Source organism: Stegodyphus dumicola, chromosome 9, assembly GCF_044657685.1.
Source record: "Stegodyphus dumicola isolate Sdum_Otavi_A_Nest chromosome 9, ASM4465768v1".
In the NCBI taxonomy this organism is placed as follows: Eukaryota; Metazoa; Arthropoda; class Arachnida; order Araneae; family Eresidae; genus Stegodyphus; species Stegodyphus dumicola.
The window spans coordinates 105,713,845-105,735,168 of record NC_140776.1 but is presented as its reverse complement, the minus strand read 5'-3'; the positions used below and the strand labels follow the sequence as shown (position 1 = coordinate 105,735,168).

The window sequence follows — 21,324 nt, the reverse complement described above, 5'->3', positions numbered from 1 at the left end:
CTATCAATTTTCCCTCTAGCTATCAATTTTAATGTCACTAAAGAAGAAAAGCCCTTTCATTTCAGATCAAGCATCTAAAAGCATATGTTTAAAAGAAGATTAGTATTTAAAAAAAAAAGAGAGAAAGAAGAAGAAAGGAAAAAAAAAATAAGTTGGGGGACTTAATTTTGAGATTTGCTACTTATTATCTAAATATTTCACAAAAGAGGGAAGGAAACACAGTAACATAATTTTGAGTGATTATTTTTTACATTAATTTGAATTTCAGCTAAGTCAATAAATATAGCAAAAATATCAAACATTTTTTTTTAATAATGTAGAGAGCATGCCAACTTCTATGCTTTCAATGCAATGAATTTTAATTTATTTATTATCTAGCAATTTAAATTATTATTATTGAAAAGGCTTAAATAGGTACTTGTTAAATATGCAGATAGTTCATTCACTGCCAAGTAATTTATTTTATTTTATTATAAGCCCAAAGGACCAAATTGCCCAGAATTTCGTTTTGGCATTTTGCATTGGTTCACTATAAACAGCGTTTCACTTTTCAAATTATTGCTAGGCTAAAATTATCTCATTATCTATTTCAGTTAATGTTGCAGATTGCGTTGTCCCTTAATCTCTGAATTGGATTCGGCTTATTATTTTTTGCAGACTGTTAGAGCAATTTTATAAAAGTAAGCTTGAACTTTCAATTATGTCAAAAAGAATTTCCAATATATATTTACTAATATGTTGTAGGGTTTATATTTAGTTTAACTAACATTTATTTTAAGTTTAAACTATCTTTCCTGTCAAGCCTTACTTTCCCCTGGAACTGCCAATGCCAGAGTATGTAAATTTTAGTAGAACGCGCAAGGATTCAAATTATCAGCGGAAGTATTCTGTTAAATAGAATGGAAACGAGTTTGAGGTGTGCTGTTCGTACTTCACGAGCGCGGAGGTAGTTAGCCAGAAATTGAAGAACCCCGCGTTTCGGCCTGTGTGCTTGCCTCGGAGAATTGTTAATCATTCAACGTGATATTCAAAGTTTGCTGAATTAGCAGCGGTATTGTAAAATGCGGTGAGGTTAGTTACTTTTAGAGAGCCTCGTAGTTAGAGTCTTGTTATTATTTCTTTTCAGGTTCTTATTTTTATTTTACCGCCGGGTCGGCGTAGTGTGCGAGCGTCAAGAGCACGCAATTGTAATTTCTTAAGTTGAATAAAAAAGGACTTAAACTCTTAGCAAGACTCTGTCTATTTTCCAGTTTCAACAGTCACCTCTTGGTTGCGTGCAGGTTGGAGGCGCGCAACTCTACAATGTAAAGGATCTACAAAGAGAAAGTATGTTTCGAAGAACATTAAACAAAAAGTGGAATTGCTGCAAAAAAAAATGGATAAAGGCATAATCCTTTGTTTATCTAACCATTCCGAAATCTGTTTATGAATTTCACGCTGCTCTGCAGGGGGGGGGGACGCTGTGGCACACAATGAATTGGAAGTTGATCTGTCAGCACTATCCTTATCTTCAGGGCAGATGTTTTTATTTTATTTGGCTTATAATTCCTTACTAAATGTAGTATTTCATCTCGATGTACTCCGTCTTCGATATGATTTAAATCAAATTCCTCGTCATTATAATTCGCTTCCGATAGTGAAGAAAGTGACACAGAGGTTATTGAAAACGAAAAAATTTTGATTGACAAATTAGTCGGTATTCTTGACACAGCAATTATAGGGCTTGAACAGCGGAACTTTGTAACTAAACAAGAAATTATGTCTGTTTAATAGAATTAAAGAGAAAGTATTATCACATGAAACGAAGCAACTTACATTGAAAGAAATGTTTAATAAAGTAAACAAATTAAGACACAATAACACGCCGAATAAATACTAATTCAGAAGTCAAACAACAAAAATCAGCGTTAATTTACAAAATTTTCACAGGACTAGTTTCGATGGTTTTACCGAACCATCATCTTCAGCTGCAAAACCGCAAATGAACAAGATAGGAAATAATGTTTAGATAAGATAAGAAAGCCCGAACAAGAATAAGCAAGTGGCGCCATCTGTTGGCGAAACCAGAACTAAAACATAATTTCTCTAAAAGCCGAAGGCAAATTTGGATTGGAATTAGGATCGTTAACTAGAACAGAAAGATTTTTATGAATGTGAAATGCCTCTAGAAAATCCAGTTCTCCAATGGAAGATGTTTTTTGAATAATTTTGGCAGCAGAAAAATTGAAAGTGTGATTTTCGGACCAACAATGTTGAGCAACAGAAGACTTCTGTGTTTCCTTTTTTCTAACATATGCCTCATGTTCTTTGACGCGAAATTTTAAGGCTCTCTTAGTTTGGCCAATGTAAATTAAACCGCACTGGCAAGGAATCCTATAAATACCCCAGGAATTCATATCCGGAATGGGGTCCTTGAGTATAGAAGTTGGAATTTTATTGATGGGAGAGTAAACAACCCGAAAGTTAAATTTCTGCAAAATATGTGCAACTTTATAGCTAATTGATGGAAAGAAGGGAATGACAACAGAATTTTTATAATCTCCTAAAATAAGAGTGTGGCTTTTAGTGTGTTGAGATGAGAATTTTTTAACTGCTTGATTAATAATGTTGGGTGAAAAGCCCCTGTCAATAGCTATTGCTTTTAAATAATTTAGTTCTTCATCAAGGGCTAGTTTGGAGGAGCAAACTTGAAGAGCACGGAAAACATAGGAATAAAATGAAGCTAACTTTTGTTTAGTCGGATGACATGATTTAAAGTGTGGTGGAAGGCAAACCGATGAAGGTTTACGGTAAACTGTAGTACTGAAGTTGGATGTGTTACGTGTGACCAGAATGTCGAGAAACGGAAGAGAATTGCAAGTCTCAAGTTCAAAAGTGAACTGAATAGCAGGATCAATAGAATTCATTGTTGAAAGAACTCTATTTAACTCATCTTTATTACCTTCAAACAGGGTAAAAGTATCGTCTACGTAGCGGAACCATGCCGGGAAGTTTAAAGTTTCAAATAATTTTGATTCATAATAATGCATGTAGATATCAGCCAGGATGGGACTGAGGGGGCTTCCCATGGCTAATCCCTCAGTTTGCTTGTAATATTTATTTTGGAAAACAAAATGTGTTTGTTTCAAACAGAGTTGAGTGAGAGAAATTAGCTCATCAATTTCGATGCAAGAGAAATGAAATTCGCGAAGTCTGGTTTCTAGACATCTTAATGCACCCTCCACTGGGACATTGGTGAATAATGATTTTACATCAAAAGAAACCATGAGTAAATTACGAGGAGAAATGTTTTTAACCCTTTTTACAAACTCTATTGAATTTTTTATGGTGTAAATGTTATTGTCTAATAGAGTGGAAAATCTAGAAACTAAATATTTAGCTAATGGATACGAGGCAGTACCTAAATTTGATACAATAGGGCGGAAAGGAATACCACTTTTATGAATTTTGGGAAGAGCATATAATCTGGCACAATTCGCAACAGATGGGATAAGCGAATGTTTTAAGTTGCGTGAAATGATTTGCGAAGATTTGATCGCAGTTTTTATTTTGGATAAGTCCGAAGGTGAAGGATCTTTAGGGATCGGATTATATGGTCCTTCGTTTAAGAGTTTAGTGACACCATCGATGTAAGTGTTCTTATCCATGACGACTATCTGGCCACCTTTGTCGGCCTTTGAAATGACAATATCCGGGTTAGAATGAATCTCGCGCATTGTAGCTCTTTCTCTCGCAGTTAGATTTGGTTTCAAAGGTTTATTATTGAATTTCACATTATGAGCGATAAGATGCCTAATCATTTCTTTCTGTGAATCTGAAACTTTACTGAACTTGAAAGCTTTTTCGATAGGAGCCAAAATCTTTGGAATCGAGGGTTTACAGGTTTGTGAGAAGTTAAAATTATATTTTAGAATTCTCTCTTGTTCTTCTGAAAGACTAACATTAGAAATATTAACTATTGGCTTGATGTTTACAATGGGAAGATTTTTTGAACTACTTGGACTGGAAGACTGTAAAAGAAGTTTTTCGAATTTAACTGCAAGGGTGTTTTTATGACGGTTAGCTGCATTCTCCGTTCTAGACCAAGACTTTTGTTCAAGGGCAGTGAATTTTGGATATGTTTTAGCTGGAACTCGCTAAAACATATCCAAAATTCACTGCCCTTGAACAAAAGTCTTGGTCTAGAACGGAGAATGCAGCTAACCGTCATAAAAACACCCTTGCAGTTAAATTCGAAAAACTTCTTTTACAGTCTTCCAGTCCAAGTAGTTCAAAAAATCTTCCCATTGTAAACATCAAGCCAATAGTTAATATTTCTAATGTTAGTCTTTCAGAAGAACAAGAGAGAATTCTAAAATATAATTTTAACTTCTCACAAACCTGTAAACCCTCGATTCCAAAGATTTTGGCTCCTATCGAAAAAGCTTTCAAGTTCAGTAAAGTTTCAGATTCACAGAAAGAAATGATTAGGCATCTTATCGCTCATAATGTGAAATTCAATAATAAACCTTTGAAACCAAATCTAACTGCGAGAGAAAGAGCTACAATGCGCGAGATTCATTCTAACCCGGATATTGTCATTTCAAAGGCCGACAAAGGTGGCCAGATAGTCGTCATGGATAAGAACACTTACATCGATGGTGTCACTAAACTCTTAAACGAAGGACCATATAATCCGATCCCTAAAGATCCTTCACCTTCGGACTTATCCAAAATAAAAACTGCGATCAAATCTTCGCAAATCATTTCACGCAACTTAAAACATTCGCTTATCCCATCTGTTGCGAATTGTGCCAGATTATATGCTCTTCCCAAAATTCATAAAAGTGGTATTCCTTTCCGCCCTATTGTATCAAATTTAGGTACTGCCTCGTATCCATTAGCTAAATATTTAGTTTCTAGATTTTCCACTCTATTAGACAATAACATTTACACCATAAAAAATTCAATAGAGTTTGTAAAAAGGGTTAAAAACATTTCTCCTCGTAATTTACTCATGGTTTCTTTTGATGTAAAATCATTATTCACCAATGTCCCAGTGGAGGGTGCATTAAGATGTCTAGAAACCAGACTTCGCGAATTTCATTTCTCTTGCATCGAAATTGATGAGCTAATTTCTCTCACTCAACTCTGTTTGAAACAAACACATTTTGTTTTCCAAAATAAATATTACAAGCAAACTGAGGGATTAGCCATGGGAAGCCCCCTCAGTCCCATCCTGGCTGATATCTACATGCATTATTATGAATCAAAATTATTTGAAACTTTAAACTTCCCGGCATGGTTCCGCTACGTAGACGATACTTTTACCCTGTTTGAAGGTAATAAAGATGAGTTAAATAGAGTTCTTTCAACAATGAATTCTATTGATCCTGCTATTCAGTTCACTTTTGAACTTGAGACTTGCAATTCTCTTCCGTTTCTCGACATTCTGGTCACACGTAACACATCCAACTTCAGTACTACAGTTTACCGTAAACCTTCATCGGTTTGCCTTCCACCACACTTTAAATCATGTCATCCGACTAAACAAAAGTTAGCTTCATTTTATTCCTATGTTTTCCGTGCTCTTCAAGTTTGCTCCTCCAAACTAGCCCTTGATGAAGAACTAAATTATTTAAAAGCAATAGCTATTGACAGGGGCTTTTCACCCAACATTATTAATCAAGCAGTTAAAAAATTCTCATCTCAACACACTAAAAGCCACACTCTTATTTTAGGAGATTATAAAAATTCTGTTGTCATTCCCTTCTTTCCATCAATTAGCTATAAAGTTGCACATATTTTGCAGAAATTTAACTTTCGGGTTGTTTACTCTCCCATCAATAAAATTCCAACTTCTATACTCAAGGACCCCATTCCGGATATGAATTCCTGGGGTATTTATAGGATTCCTTGCCAGTGCGGTTTAATTTACATTGGCCAAACTAAGAGAGCCTTAAAATTTCGCGTCAAAGAACATGAGGCATATGTTAGAAAAAAGGAAACACAGAAGTCTTCTGTTGCTCAACATTGTTGGTCCGAAAATCACACTTTCAATTTTTCTGCTGCCAAAATTATTCAAAAAACATCTTCCATTGGAGAACTGGATTTTCTAGAGGCATTTCACATTCATAAAAATCTTTCTGTTCTAGTTAACGATCCTAATTCCAATCCAAATTTGCCTTCGGCTTTTAGAGAAATTATGTTTTAGTTCTGGTTTCGCCAACAGATGGCGCCACTTGCTTATTCTTGTTCGGGCTTTCTTATCTTATCTAAACATTATTTCCTATCTTGTTCATTTGCGGTTTTGCAGCTGAAGATGATGGTTCGGTAAAACCATCGAAACTAGTCCTGTGAAAATTTTGTAAATTAACGCTGATTTTTGTTGTTTGACTTCTGAAAGTAAACAAATATTAAGCTTTTTCTTTTTGTAAATTTTGATACCCTTTAGATCATAATTGTTCTTTATTTCATAAATTACGGTTTCATATTTTTAATTTTATAATTTCTGCATGCCATCTTACCAGATTTAAACTGATGATCTATAATCTGGAAAAATCGATAATCCGGAATCGCCGAAGAGTCTGGATTAACGACTTCTGACTGTATAAATAAGAGAGATGTATAACCAACATTTTAACTTTATGACTCGCATACACTGCTTTAAACAGTTTTATCATTGTGCCCATTGCTTTACACAATTTTATCCTACATTTGGTTTCTTAAAATGTTATTCATATTTTAGTCAAATATTTTATTTTTGAAATCGCAAGAATCAAATATCATAAGATTAAAAAGTTTAAAATTAAAAAAAAAAAAAAAATACAAATACTAAATTTTAAACAAAAATTTATTTTTTCTTCTCTGGCATTTTGCTTCATTCTTGCTATTTTTCTTTAGGCATTCTGCAAGTATATTAAAAAGCATACAACTTTTCAAAACATTTTGGTAATTCTGAAAATCATTTTAAATAAAGTTATCACCTTCCATTTCACAAAGGCACAGAAACGGCCGAGCAGTAAAGTCGCTGAACACTGGTAGTCCACTCTGAGGTTCGAATACCGGTAAACAGGGTGGTTGCATGGGAGTTTTCATGGATTTTTCTCATGTGTAACGTGTATACCAGCTGGTTTCCCTTAGAAATTTCTTCACGAAGGCAATATCCTTTTACGCAGATAGCCCTGCTTTGCCGTAACTTAATAATCCAATTCAATCCATTTCATCAGTATTTGGTCAAAGCCTTTATCAGTCTATAGAGGCTATGCATTTTGAAGGTATGAGATGAAAAGAAAGACTGGTTTCATCAAGAGGTTTTGGTTTATTTAATTATGATAAAGCACACTAGAGCTCTCTGCCTAAGGGAAGGGATGCCTTCATGAAGGATTTTCGAAGGGACACTGGCTCGTATACACGTTACACATGGGCAAAACCACGTAAACGCCCATGCAGCCAGCCCATTCGCGGGATTCGAACCTTGGACCGAGCTACCAGTGTTCAACGACTTTAACTGCTCGACCACTGTTTTATCAGGAGGGGAAAAAAGTCTTTAGGTGACATCCACATACATCACTGGATAAACTCCTCAACCTTCAAATAATTCGACTGAGAAATCATAGTATTCTCTGTTTATGATGTATATGTTGTTCTATAACGTAATTTAAATTTATACAACCATACAGTCTAAAACCAGTCGCTCTTCACTTTAATCTGCATTGATATCGTTTTTGTTTTTTCTGTTAACACAAACTCAGTTGATGCTATTTGCTGGTGTACATGTCCAAGTGTTTTCTCTTTGAACACCTAAATTCTTTGAAGTATCCTGAAAGTATATTCAAAAGGGTCCATGAAGCATCTTGGTATGTCTGACAGCCAAATTTCCTTTCAAATTTTTGCTTACTTTTCTCCCTAATTTTCTTCTTTTCTTCTACAGTTATTTTCAGTGCTCACATAAGAAAATTAAGATTTTTCGATCGCTAGAACTTCTATAAATTTTACATTCTTGTCAATTTTTTTAAAATATCAATTACATGAATTGCATTTCACCTGAAGACAGCTTTTCATTTTCTAGTCATTTTAACTACAAATAAAGTTTAAAGCGAAGTCCAAAGGATAAATATTTTAATTAAAAGATTTTTTGCTAAATGACAAAGAAATAAAACAGACCAGCAGTGTTCATTCTGTACCACTGAGTGACCCAATTCTTATATCGGCTGAAACAATCTAAACCATATTACAGATCACATTTTTTATACAATCTATAATGCGAGGAAAAAATTAGCTTCTTAAAACTTTCTTTCTAAGAGGATTAACCCTTTCCAGCACACTACCTTTTAAAGTCGGAGTTTGATGATGAGGGGGGGAAAAAAAAAAGGTAGGCAGTCTAATTAGGCCAAGAGGAGTACACAAGTAAAATTTTGTGAGGATAGCACTTATCGTTTATTTCTGTGGGTGTGCCTGAAGAGGGCATACTGATTGAATACAGCTTCATAAAGAGAGCTGAAACAAGCATTGTTGTCAATGAATTGACCAATCAGATGCGGAGAAACAAAGAATACAGACTCTCAGTTGTCCTAGATTATCAGTGAGCCCGGTCTGGGCATACCTAGGTTCGCCATTTGATTTTAAGCAAGATTTCAAGGTAAAAATTTAAAACTAATGTAAAATAAGGAGATTAGCATACAGCCAAAAAATAACATAGAAATTTCTTTTTAAACAATTCCTTTTGTACCCTAAAAAAATATGGAAGATTTCTTTGAAAAATGAGGGTTTTAAAAAACTAAACATGTCTAAAATATATGGATTGGTTTGTGTTCAGCTACCATCTACTATAAATACAGAAGGTTCAGAGTAACCTATAAATCCTTTTTCATTCAATTTTTCTGTGCGTACAGAAGGAAATTTTTAGGTATGTCCAGACCAGACACACTGTGCCGCAAAGGGTAAATATGTATATATGTATTTTTAAAGCTGGGACTTGAACCAAACTGTCAAACTTTTAAAGTTTAATTTACATGGTGGTTATAATTAAAGTTCCACATTGAAATGGTCATAAAAGGAAAACTACTGGACCAAATGTTATCAAACTTGGGAATTGTGTAAAGGAGGTTATGGGAATTTATTTTCCACGTGAAAAAAAGAATTCAAAAACTCAACACCAGGGAAAAAAAGGCGCTGTATGCAATATTGTTAAATGAAATAAGACATGAAAACATCGGTTTAAAATGTGTTTAATTGTTTCCGAAACGTGTTACAAAGCATGTTCAATGTAGCATCCAGCATTTTCCGAAAGCAAGTTAAATCCAGTTGCTGCATTCTCAACAACAGCTCTTAGCATATCAGGAGGAATGTTACAGACATGTCAGTGTACGACATTTTTCATTTCTGCCAAATTTTTTAGATTATCACCATACACAGTGCTTTTGAGATAACCCCATAGCAAAAGTCACAGAGGTTGAGGTCTGGTGGGAAGAGGGGAAGTGTCGGCCTATAAGACATTCATTCGTGAAATGTTGCCTAAGTAACTGTGTGCACAAGTGAGGTGGGGCTCAGCCCTGCATAAAAATCATAGTATCTAAAATGCCAAGTTACTGCAGTTCATGTATCACAAAACATTTTAACATTGATTCTAAGCGAGTTGCAATCACAATGATCCAGCTGTTGACTGCTCTTCAGAGAAAAATGGTTCAGTTATGAAACTGGCTGTCATTCCATACCAAACAGTGTGGAATGACTGTTATGCAATCGAAAGCAATGAAACTAGGAAGATAACATGAGGGATTTCTTTGGCCCAAATCGATTAAAAGCGTTTTGAATTAGTATCTTCATGTTTTAGGGCCGAATTCAGGATTAAAAAATTATAAATTAGCGATCTGTAGGAAAACGATTTCCAGATTGTATGAACTTGTGCAAATGATTTGCGATCTCACATTTTCTAATCGCTAATTCGTGGTTTTCAGAGATGAATTTCTCCCTTACACGGATGGCGCATTCGACTTTTATCGAATTTAATGCCTTTAAATGGTAATTTGCTTACTTTAAAGTTTCTTAAGGGTATACAACATATTAAACCTGTGTAACAAAAGCTTAAGTTAGATTCCGACCTATATTTCGTTTAACGATATTGCATATAGCATTATTTCCCCCCTGGTGGTGAGGTTTTGAACTTTTTTTTTTCGTGGAAAATAAATTCCCATGACCTCCTTTACATGGTTACCAAGTTTGATAACCATTTGATACAGTAGTTTTCCTTTTATGACTGTTTCAAAGTGGAACTTTAATTACAACCACCCTGTATGTTATTAAATTTTAATTTGAAGCTATGCATTATATGTATACCATGCGTAAGATTTTCACTTTTATGGAAAAAATAAAGAATCGAAGCAAATATACTTAGGATAATGGACCAAAACTGAAAAAATTTCCCCTCCCTCTGAAAATAAAATATTGAAACTTCGACCTTGAATTTATTGGATTATCAAAATATTCAATTTGATTTATCTTCTTAGTTCTGACAACAATTCCGTCAAAAATTCCGAATTACTGAAGCTGAAGTAAAAGGTTTAGTATATATTCACTGTATGTTAATAAAGTAATCAGAGTGTAATAAAAATAGGTTATAGAATTTACGCTGATGCAACTTTTTGTCTGAATGCACAATATGTAATGAAGAGAAGGCTTGTACAGATCTGTTTTCGACATGCCTCTAAAAGTATATGTCATACTCCTTTTGTCTCTTCACTGTCAAAAAACTTTCCTTTGAGAGGCAATATTAGTTTTTGGAGAAGAAAAAAAATCACAAGAAAACAAATTTGAAGAACATGCAGGACAATTGAGTACACATACTTATTTTTGGAACACAAGCGGTTCTCCGATTGGTTATTGAATAATGGAAAGATGTATTGTCATGCAATACAAAACATTTGGAATATGTTTTCTGACTGAATAACGTAAGATTAAAAGTCATCTGCTTAATTCCCAGCCATTTACAAGTCAACTACTCGGATAATTGCAGAATTGTTTTGATCCTGAAAAGTATCCTATTAGTAAGACAAACCTAATATCACTGGATTTAAACACTTCTTTAATTTTCTGAGAACATTCCTTCTTTAGCTCATATTCCAAGAATATTAAGTGAATACAATTATTGCAAAAGAAATTGAATATCCATTTGCACTACGGCTTGATTGTTTACCAATGAGTTAACAAAACTTAAATTCTTCTTTTTGTGTCTACAATATTTAACAATATTTTAAATATTTACAAATAAAATATTAAATTGGAGATTTAATTGGAGCCTCAGAAGTTGCCTAGCATTTTAAGATTGTTAAATACTAATTGTTTGTTGCGAAGTTCAAACCAGGCTGCATGGTTGGTTTTCGTAGTTATCTAGGTTCTCTTTACAAAGGTTCTTTATAACAGCATCTTAACCAAATAGCTCCCATGTTCTTTCTATGTTCAAGTAACCAACTAACCAAGTTTAAGAGCGATTTCCAAGTGAAGTTACTAAAAAAACCCGAATACTCATTAAAAATCATGTAGCTTGCCAATCGGGAGTAACATGAAAGATACAGCGCCAATAATTGAATTGCTGTTACGGTACGCTGTTTCTAAACTTAGATGGTCATTCCTTAATTAAATTTAATTGATTTGTAACTTCTACTAGAGCTGACGGTAAGAATTGAAGTGCAAATAAACACTCTTTCAGCCACTTCGTAAGCAACAGCTTGTTTAGAAATAAATTATGCAGTTAATATCATAAAATATTTTCATAAAATTCAAATAAACATCAAACAAAAGTTCTCAGTTTTAGACAATTCGATATAAAGGAAGTTAAAGTAAAGTAGCAGATGATAAAACACCGAAGATAAAAATTTACTCTTACAAATATTTTTTTTTTTTTTAAGGAAGAAAGAAATTAAAAAAAATAATTAAAAACTTGAATACTATCATCTATAATTTAAAATATAGCTTTTCATATAGCATTAATAAATATTTATTACGCATCATTGAGGGAAAAAATTTAATATAATTAATTCTCTGTAAAATTTTATTTGAAATTTAAGGTTAAAAATAGCTGTGGCAATTCACTGTAGCAAAAATCCATAAACCACATTTGGCGTTATTACCACTAAAAAAAAATGCCAAATTTCAAAATGTGAAAATATGTAAATTTGTGTATATCTTAGAAAATTTTGAATAAAAAAGTCTAATTTTTTGCAGGTGTGCTTAGAAATACACCTACTTTAAGATGATGGTAAAAATTTTATAGGTTATAATTCAAATTTTTTTTGGAAAAATTTATAAAAATTATTTAAAAATAGAAATTTAAAAAATAAAACACAAAAAATGGGTAAATTTTATTTGAAATTTTGAAATGTGAAAATTCTAAATTTCGAAATGTGAAAGGAAAAATAAAAAAAACTTTAATAAAAAAGAGATATTATTAAATATTTGCCAAATTCAATTAACATTGAGGAGCTAAAATTTTGAGAGCTAATTTTTTAAAAACTACTCATATGATTTTTCCAAAACTTGGCAGTCTGGCATAATTGGAGTCGTGGAATTGAAATATGTAAAAATATTGGTACGTTATTTCAGAAAAAGTCCGATTTTATATCAAAATACCTGTGATAGAATAGTGCTATATATAAATCTAATATATATCCTAACTCATGCTTTCGAGACATGAAAAACGCAATTTGAATTTTGTCAATCGGCCCAGTAGAAGGGGAGATATAGCACTGTCCCATTTTTATTTCAGCAGTGTACATTGCTCGCTTGCGTTAAGTGCGTTACTTGGTAAACTTCCACATTTTCACACCGTTTTAAAAAAATTTACCGTTCATGATGAGTGAAAAAAATGGTACTGGACAGTTTTATTTACACGATTTATCAGATTGTTCTGACAGTTATTCAGAACAGGGAGAAACTGTGGCTGAGCAGCCGGTCGGACGTGCGTATGCTGTTGCACCACTAGCGGTAGGTAAAGCGTTAAAAGAAAAGTTTAAAAATAATTTTATATTTAAATAATAATCCCAATGGCATAAAAGTAAATTAATAAAAAAGTAACAGAAGGCAATCATTTTTTATAAGATATCATTATTATTTGCAGCTATATATCTATATATTCGAATACTATTTATCAAGGGGAAAATATATGTTCCATTTTCTGTTTTAGAAACAAATTAAATACAACGAATCCTCTTGTGGTGACCATTAGAAGACCAGCTATGAAAGTATTAATAATTTATAAAAAAGGGGCCTATTTACTTAGCAGATCAAAATTGTCTACAATAAAAGCTTGTCATTCTAAAAAACGACAGAATTTAATGCATTCAAATTTCACACAGATAAAACAGTTGAATAATACAAATAAAATAATTAAATTTGATAGTCAAATAATAAATTCCAATAAATTGTTTAAATGAAGATTGCTAATAGAAAAATTGTAAATCCCTCAGGATATTGACTAGAACATAAAAAGCGCAAAATCACATTCTGTACCTTAGCAGTCAATAACTCCTTTCACACAGATAAAACACTGCCTGAAATCAATTTTTATTTAAATTATTGTTTTAAATTAAAAGTATTATTACTTATATTGAGATAAAAATTGTGAAATGAATCTATCATACGATATGTTTTAAACAATGTTTTCGGTATTCTACTTATCTTATTCTGTTATGAATATATTTGTTCAAGGTCCGAAATCCGGACTTCATCGATTCCGGATTTGGGATTTTTTTGGATAATAGATCATCAATTTAAATCTGGTAAGAGGGCATGCAGAAATTATACAATTAAAAATATAAAATCGTAACTTATGAAATAAAGAACAATTATGATCTAAAGGGTAACAAAATTTACACCATAAAAAAAAAGCTTAATATTTATTTGTTTACTTTATTAAACATTTCTTTCAATGCAAGTTGTTAAAGATACTTCCCCAAAAAAATTTTATTTTTATTTTTATTTTTATTTTTTTTTTCCCCCTGTGTCATATACAAGTATAAAGTCTTTAATCTGGACTCGTCGGGACTTCGGCGATTCCCGATTAGGGGTTTTTCCGGATTATAGATCATCAATTTAAATCTGGCAAGATGGCATGCAGAAATTATAAAATAAAAAATATGAGACCATAATTTATGAAATAAAGAGCAGTTATGATCAAAATCATAAAAAACAACCTTGTATTTAGCGTAAGTATATAGAAATTTGAGTGTTTCTATATACTTACGCTAAATACAAGGTTGTTTTTTACGATTTTGATTGTCACATTAGCGTGTTTCTCTTCTAGTCTAGCAATTATGATCTAAAGAGTATAAAAAAAAAAAAAAAAAAAAAAAAAAAAAACCTTAATATTTATTTGTTTACTTTATTAAACATTTCTTTCAATGTAAGTTGTTTAAGTTGCTTCATTTTTTATGCTAATACTTTCTCTTTAATTCTATAGACAGACATAATTCCTTGTTCAGTTCCACTGTTCAAGTCCTGTAATTGCTGTGTCGAGAATACCGACTAACTTGTCAATCGAAATTTTTTCGTTTTCAATAACCTCTCTGTCACTTTCTTCACTATCGAAAGTGGTGCATCGAAACATGCTTTCGCTATGTAGATCATTTGGCAGCTCCAGAATCGGAAACACTTTTTGACATAATCAAAAGTTCAAGCTTACTTTTTATAAAATTGCTCTAACAGTCTGTAAAAATTAATAAGCCAGATAAAATTAGAAGATTAAGGAACAACACAATCTGCAACATTAACTGAAATAGATAATGAGATAATTTTAGCCTACCTTATACTGCCCATTATACATTATGCATATTATTAAAACGTACAAGGGGTGATCAAATGAAAAGATACAAAACGACGTAAAAACATAACAGTTAAATATTTGCATATTCCGCCATGGGAGAACGTAGCGAGACATCTCGGCATGTGATTGGAGTCTCTAACTGGGATAGGAGCATGCGCAGGAGAGAGCAGAGGCTCTTATCAAAAGCGGTGTCCAAATGATGCGCATTCCGTATGAGGACAGGATGGCGTTCGCATTGCAAAAGCGGAAGGTGAGAAAATGGCAGCTATTCATCACCGAATGGTGGCAGTTTACGGGGAGAAATGTGTCTCTGACAAGTCTGTCAGAAAATGGAGTACGAGCGATCTCATCCACAAGGCGGACGACCTAATGAGAAGTGATCGGCGTGTCACATTGCGAATGTTGGCGGTGAAGGTGGATGTAAGCTATGGAACTGTGTGGACAATTGTTCACGACAGGTTGTGACGTTGGAAGGTGTGTGCCGCTTGGGTTTCGAAGCAGCTCAACAACCAGCAAAAGGAACTGCGTATGGGGCTAACACAGCAACATCTGTTTCGGTATCAGGAAGACCCCGCTTTCATGGAGCAGGTCGTCACAGGTGATGAGACCTGGTGCTATCACTACGAGCCAGAGACAAAGTGAGACAGCATGCAGTGGAAGCATGCGTCGGCACCTCCCCCTAAAAAGTTCAAAGCCGTGCCGTCAGAAGGCAAGGTGTTGCTCATCATCTTTTTCGACGTTCAAGGTCCGCTACTTGTGGAATTCCTCGAGCACAGAAAAACCATTAACTCCGATGTGTACTGTGAGACACTCCGATGCCTACGCAGGTCCATCAAGAACAAAAGACCGGGGCTACTCACGGAGGGTGTGGTTCTGCTCCATGATAACGCGCGCTCACACGTCTCCAGAGTCATACACATGGAACAGGCTAAGTTCAAGTGGGAGACTTTGGACCATCCACCCTACAGTCCGGAACTGTCGCCCTAAGATTTATGTGTTTGGTCCACTGAAGAAACATCTGAAAGGGAAGCGCTTCAACTCAAACGACGTACTCAAGGACGCTGTGAAGAACTGGGTCTCGTCATGGACACAGGAATTCTGCGAACAAGGAATCCTGCGGCTTGTTCATCAGTGGCATTGTTGTGCTCAGGCCTATGGTGTATATTTTAAATAAAGTATACATTTGTACCTACCGTGTCATTTCGTGCATGTGTAAATGCACATGCACATAAAGGTATTATGCATAAATGCATATGCGCATGCATTGCATTTACACATGCGCAGAAAGTTTGTACCTTTTGAAGTCTGGATTATAGATCATTCCTGATTATGGACGTCCGGATTAAAGACTTTGTACTGTACTTTCCAATGCCATACTCCTCCCATAATTTTGAGACGAATATCCCTTTATCCATTTTTTGCAGCAATTCCACTTTTTGTTTAATGAACATCAAAACATGGTTTTGCTTTGCAAATCCTTTGAAAACTTCAGAGTTGAAAACTCTTTTTGACATAATCAAAAGTTCAAGCTTATAGTTTCTATAAAATTTCCGTAATAATAATAGTCTGCAAAAAATAATAAGCTTGATCAAATTAGAAGATCAGGGAGCAGCACAGTCTGCTATATTAATTGAAATGCCTTAGAATCAGTAAACATAATTTTAGCCTAACTTAATAGCATCTGTTATACATTATTGGCTGGGTATCACAAGATTGGCGACGAAAACCAAATTGTTTCGCTAAATTTTGTCTTGCTCTTATTGCATTTTGAATTAAGCCTAAATTGTATTAGTTTAGTTATTTACCATACCTACATTTATTTCTTGCACATGCTTCAAACTAATTTAAGTTCTGAAAAAATAAACTCCCACATAAAGTTAAGGCTTTATCTAGGACCAGCACTCGATACTGCTTGGTGCAGTCTCTATGGGTCCTAAATTCTGCTACAAAGCGCTTTCCTAAATTCTAAATTTTCACCGTGCCTAAATTTTGGATCCCAGTGCTTTCCCTAAATCATAAAAACCTTTCATCCCTTAATTTTGCTTTCCTTAATTTAATTAATTAAATTAACTTAATTTAATTTAATTAATTTAATTTTGCTTGGTGCTTTCCCCAAATTCCAAAAATTTCGTCTTCCCTAAATTCTGCCATCCGGTGCCGACATATTCTGCTGCCACTTCCGGGTTTAGGGTGAATAACATATCAGTTATTCTTAATTAAAATAAAATAGCACTAAATGTAATCTTTTGGCCTATGAGTTTCATTAACAAAATCTATTTTTAGCATATGAAAAGAAATTTTTGTTGAATTTTTCCTCGTCAACATTTCTTTCTTCTTTAAATAATCATCGCCAAGCATAATGTTAGCATAAAAAGTTGTCATACTCTTGTTATTCAATTACTAATATAAAAAAAGTTTAGACATCACTGCATGAGTTATTACTGAAGATGTCATGTATTGATAAACATGTGGTGATGAAAGCAAAATACAATAATAAAAAAGTAGATACTCAGCTACAGGGCTAAATGATTAATTTCACAAATTTATGCTTACATGATTGTTTTTCCATCCATTATTTAGTGCTTAAGTGAAATTAAGAATTGGAATTTTCAAGTGAAAATCTTCATGTTTTATTATGGAAGGAAAAATCAAATGCGTATGCATAAAGCATTAATAATAAAAAAAAAAAAAAAAAAAAGTTTGTGGCTTTGAGGTCTGGATTTTAGATCATTTTGGATAATGGACGTCCGGATTTCAGACTTTGTACTGTATTATTTAAATGGCTAAATTTAAATATAAGTCTACATGTACTTTACAGTGTCTTATGTTTTGAAAATCCTGATATAGCTCTTGTGATCCGATCTCTATAGATCCTGGTATAATCTTTGCAGATCCTGATATAGCTCCAGAAATAGAAAATCTCTTCCAGCATAATAAAAACTCATTTTGACATGATAGCTATAATAATAATAGTCTTCAAAAAACAATAAGCTGGATCAAATTAATTAAGGAAGGATGCTATTTGCTACATTAACTGAACTTAACTTCTAAATCTGGTGGATGTGAGGCAAAACTGACTAACCTATGGTAAATAGATGTTGTCGCCATTCTCCATCAGTAGTCAATGGGTACATGGAAGTAAATTAAAACAAATTTAATCAGTTTTGTCAATGCTTAATATTTCTGCTTTCTATCTCTTAGCTTGAATATTTCAGCCCAAAATACTACAATATCAGTCTCCTATTTCTGTGTAAAACATGCAGCATAATAACTTTACAGCATAAGAAAAACTAATTGTCCGAATGACTGAATGAAATAAATTTCCAAGTACATGGAAGCAAATTTAATCAGTTTTGTCAATTACACTTTCCATCTTAAGCCTGAATACTTCAGTTCCTGTTTGACTTCTCTAAGTATTCTGAAATTTTAAATTTATATAATCTCTAAATGACATTTTTCTGAAAGCAATTTTGAGAAAAATAATGAATCTACATTACACAAATCCTCAAATTGTGGATTTGAGAAAGCAAAGCCTTAGCTAGAGTTTTCAAAGCCCAGGGAGAAATGAAGATTTTGCACTCCATCCTACTTGCCAAGAATGGAAAGCATTTCATTCTAAAATTTTGAAACATTATTTTAATGCCCCTTGGATGCTCCCCCCCCCCCAGCTATGCTACTGTGGAAAAATTAAAATATGGAATTCTGGCTATACCCCAACCACAAACACACCTGCTAAATGAAACAGAAGTATTATCTTATTTGCTACACTGAAGGAATAAATTAACTTATGCTTACTTATCCCATCCTTCTTCACCACCGGATACATAAATTTTTCCTTCTACGACAGCAACACCTGGTTGAAAGCGTTTCTCTAACATAGATTTACAAAATTTCCATTCATTTTTTGCAGGATCATAATATTCAACTTTATTTGTGTTTTCTGTAGAAGCATGCCACCCACCTGAAATGGAAGGCAACAAATGTAAACAAACGTTTTACAAAGAAGGCAAAAAGAAAATATATCTTAGCACAAACTGACAATTAATGCAATATGCACAAAACTTTAAACATTACTTGATTTAAATGCTTTATTGTGCAGCTGCTAACTTCCTAAATAGGAAATTAAAAATGGTTAAAAATAGTTAAAAATGGGAAAAGTTTCAAATACTTGTTTGCATTTATAGGTAGGATAATAATTCACATGAACTTCTAAGTTCTTTCTTGTGGCCCTTTTGAATGTGTGAGTGCTGTATCTGAAATTGCTGGAGAAAGATAAAATGACTTTAAACAAACTCACATGGATTCACAAATCTCTCGATGAATATATGTGTGCTGCATTTAACAAGAATAAACAAAAATTCGGTTAATGGAAACTAAATTTGTAATCAAGCCAGTTTTCTTTTGACAAAGTACTCTAAAACTGTTAAACTTGAAATTCTAAAATGTGCACAAAGAGTTTGTTAATATGTTAGTAAACTCTTTTACTAGCAGATACAATTTGTTTTTAGTTAAATGAAGAACTTACTCAAGATTTTATTCTGTGACAGAAATGAGTATAAAAAGCCAAACTAAACAAACTTCATAAAAAATTTACAGAAATTGTAAAATTTTGTCAGCTTTCTTCCATGCATTTTAATTAGACATTAACTTTTTTTAAAGAAGTTTGTTACCCTTCTTGATTATATGGCACAGCTACGATTCTTAGAAAGTATTCCTGGTATAATGAAAGACTTGCAAAGTTATAGTACGAGTATGGTGATAAATTATTTAATCATGCTTCAATATTTCAATGATAGAAACATTTTAAGTGGGATAAGTAATATGCAAGTGAATGATGAAACATATTTCAGTAGGTTTTGTAAATCAATACAACACACCAACACAGGTCTTAATTCAGCTGGAGCCCCAAATAAAATGAGAATAAGTGTTTAAAGTTATTATTTAAGTATCTGTCATTAATTTACCTTATTTAAGATATTTCTTTATATTTTATTCAATTTTAATTATTACATTATTTATTTTATTTTTGTAAGCCTTTCCAGATGATCTGCTGTGGAACTCCTACATATCTAATTTTAGAAATTCAGCCCATACTCATGGGCAGACAGCGAACATCGACTATTATGTAAACAGAGAAACCATTTATATGAAGCTGTGAGGAAGAAAAGACTGCTCAAGAAACAGTCTTTTCTCAAGGACAATGTGCAGATGCATCTTGCAATGGTGTTGGCAGAACAATAATTAATTTTAAAAAATGGAATATGCCCCATAAAGGTTAGACATACAGTGATAAGTTATTTATGGGTATTCTCTACATAGGAAAGGTAACTAAATAGAAAAAGTTGTTTTTGTATATTTGCAGTGGTAAAGAGAACGTTACTAGATAGTCGTTTTCATATTCATGAATTGTTTATAAAAATGATTAGGTTAACTGTGTATGGTAATGTTCACTGGGGCTATTTGCTTAAGCTGATTGCTTTCCTGGAGGACATTCTAAGGGAAATTGGCTCGTATTTGCATTACACATGGGAAAAACCATGAAAAACAACCATTCAGCTGGCCCATTTGACCAAATTCGAACTTCCAGCATTCAGAGGTCTTAATCACTCAGTCTATGTTAAGGCTAATAATACGTGAAAAGTGTATTTAATGAAAAGAGTTAATTTGGGTGGGGCGGGGAGAAAAAAAAAAGGACACACAGAGTTATCTGAGTAAGAGAATCAATCTCAAAATATTTCAATCCACCTAAAAATATCTAAAAAATGACCATGAGATTCTCTATTTTGTATTTTTAAAAAATATTTCTTGTTTATTTATTATTTTAATATATAATACATTTTGTATTTAAAATCATGGGTTAGAATACTTGCTTTTCCTTTCAGTTCTTATTTCGGTTAATTTATCTCCCAGTTACAAGTATTCTATTGGATTCTATGTCTATCTACTCCTACATTTTCATACACAATTTTAAGACGCTCCTTCTCGCACCACTTAAATTGACATCCGTTCCTCAAAATTGCAGCACTGTTACAAACCATATTCTGGAGCCAACGAACCAGCTCTAAAAAAAATATTCTTTCCTTTTTGCGTGTAACTTTTTATGTTGCACCTCGAAAGGCTTTCCTTTTTACAGTTTCATATCATGACCATTTTTGCATATTCGAATAAGTGATGAAATGCTTCTTTCTCAAAAGAATGATGTAGTATCTTTCTCAACTGTTGGCAAATCAAAAATTTTCAAAAAATATTTCCCTTTTTAGAAAGAAAAGAAATTAAAACACAGGCTACTCACAATTTTTAGCTTCCTCAATCATCAGTAAATCAGTTTTTTTTGGGGGGGGGGGGCGGGAACACTCAATACCAGTCTACTCAGAGCTCCTCTCCTGATGAGTGAACTAATTAATTAACTCTTTCAAACCAATCATAAATAATGGTAAATACAACAAGTCTATTGAAATTATATAGCAAAATAAACAACATCGTACAGAGCAGTAATCAAACTGCAGAACTGCAATTCACATCTTAAA

General features: G+C 33.2%; 1 protein-coding gene across 2 annotated transcripts in view; it reads right to left on the bottom strand.

The window, feature by feature from the left end:
• Nucleotides 1–21,324, bottom strand: part of LOC118203601 (kelch-like protein 24) — a 132,704-nt gene that overhangs the window by 17,385 nt on the left and 93,995 nt on the right. For both annotated transcript variants that reach the window (XR_015043056.1, XM_085823863.1), the window contains exon 10: nt 18,593–18,758. Coding sequence is in view for 1 of the 2 variants with exons in the window: in XM_085823863.1 (XP_085679989.1) it covers nt 18,593–18,758 (166 nt within the window). In the remaining variant the exon portion in view is untranslated. The remainder of the gene's footprint in view (nt 1–18,592; nt 18,759–21,324) is intronic.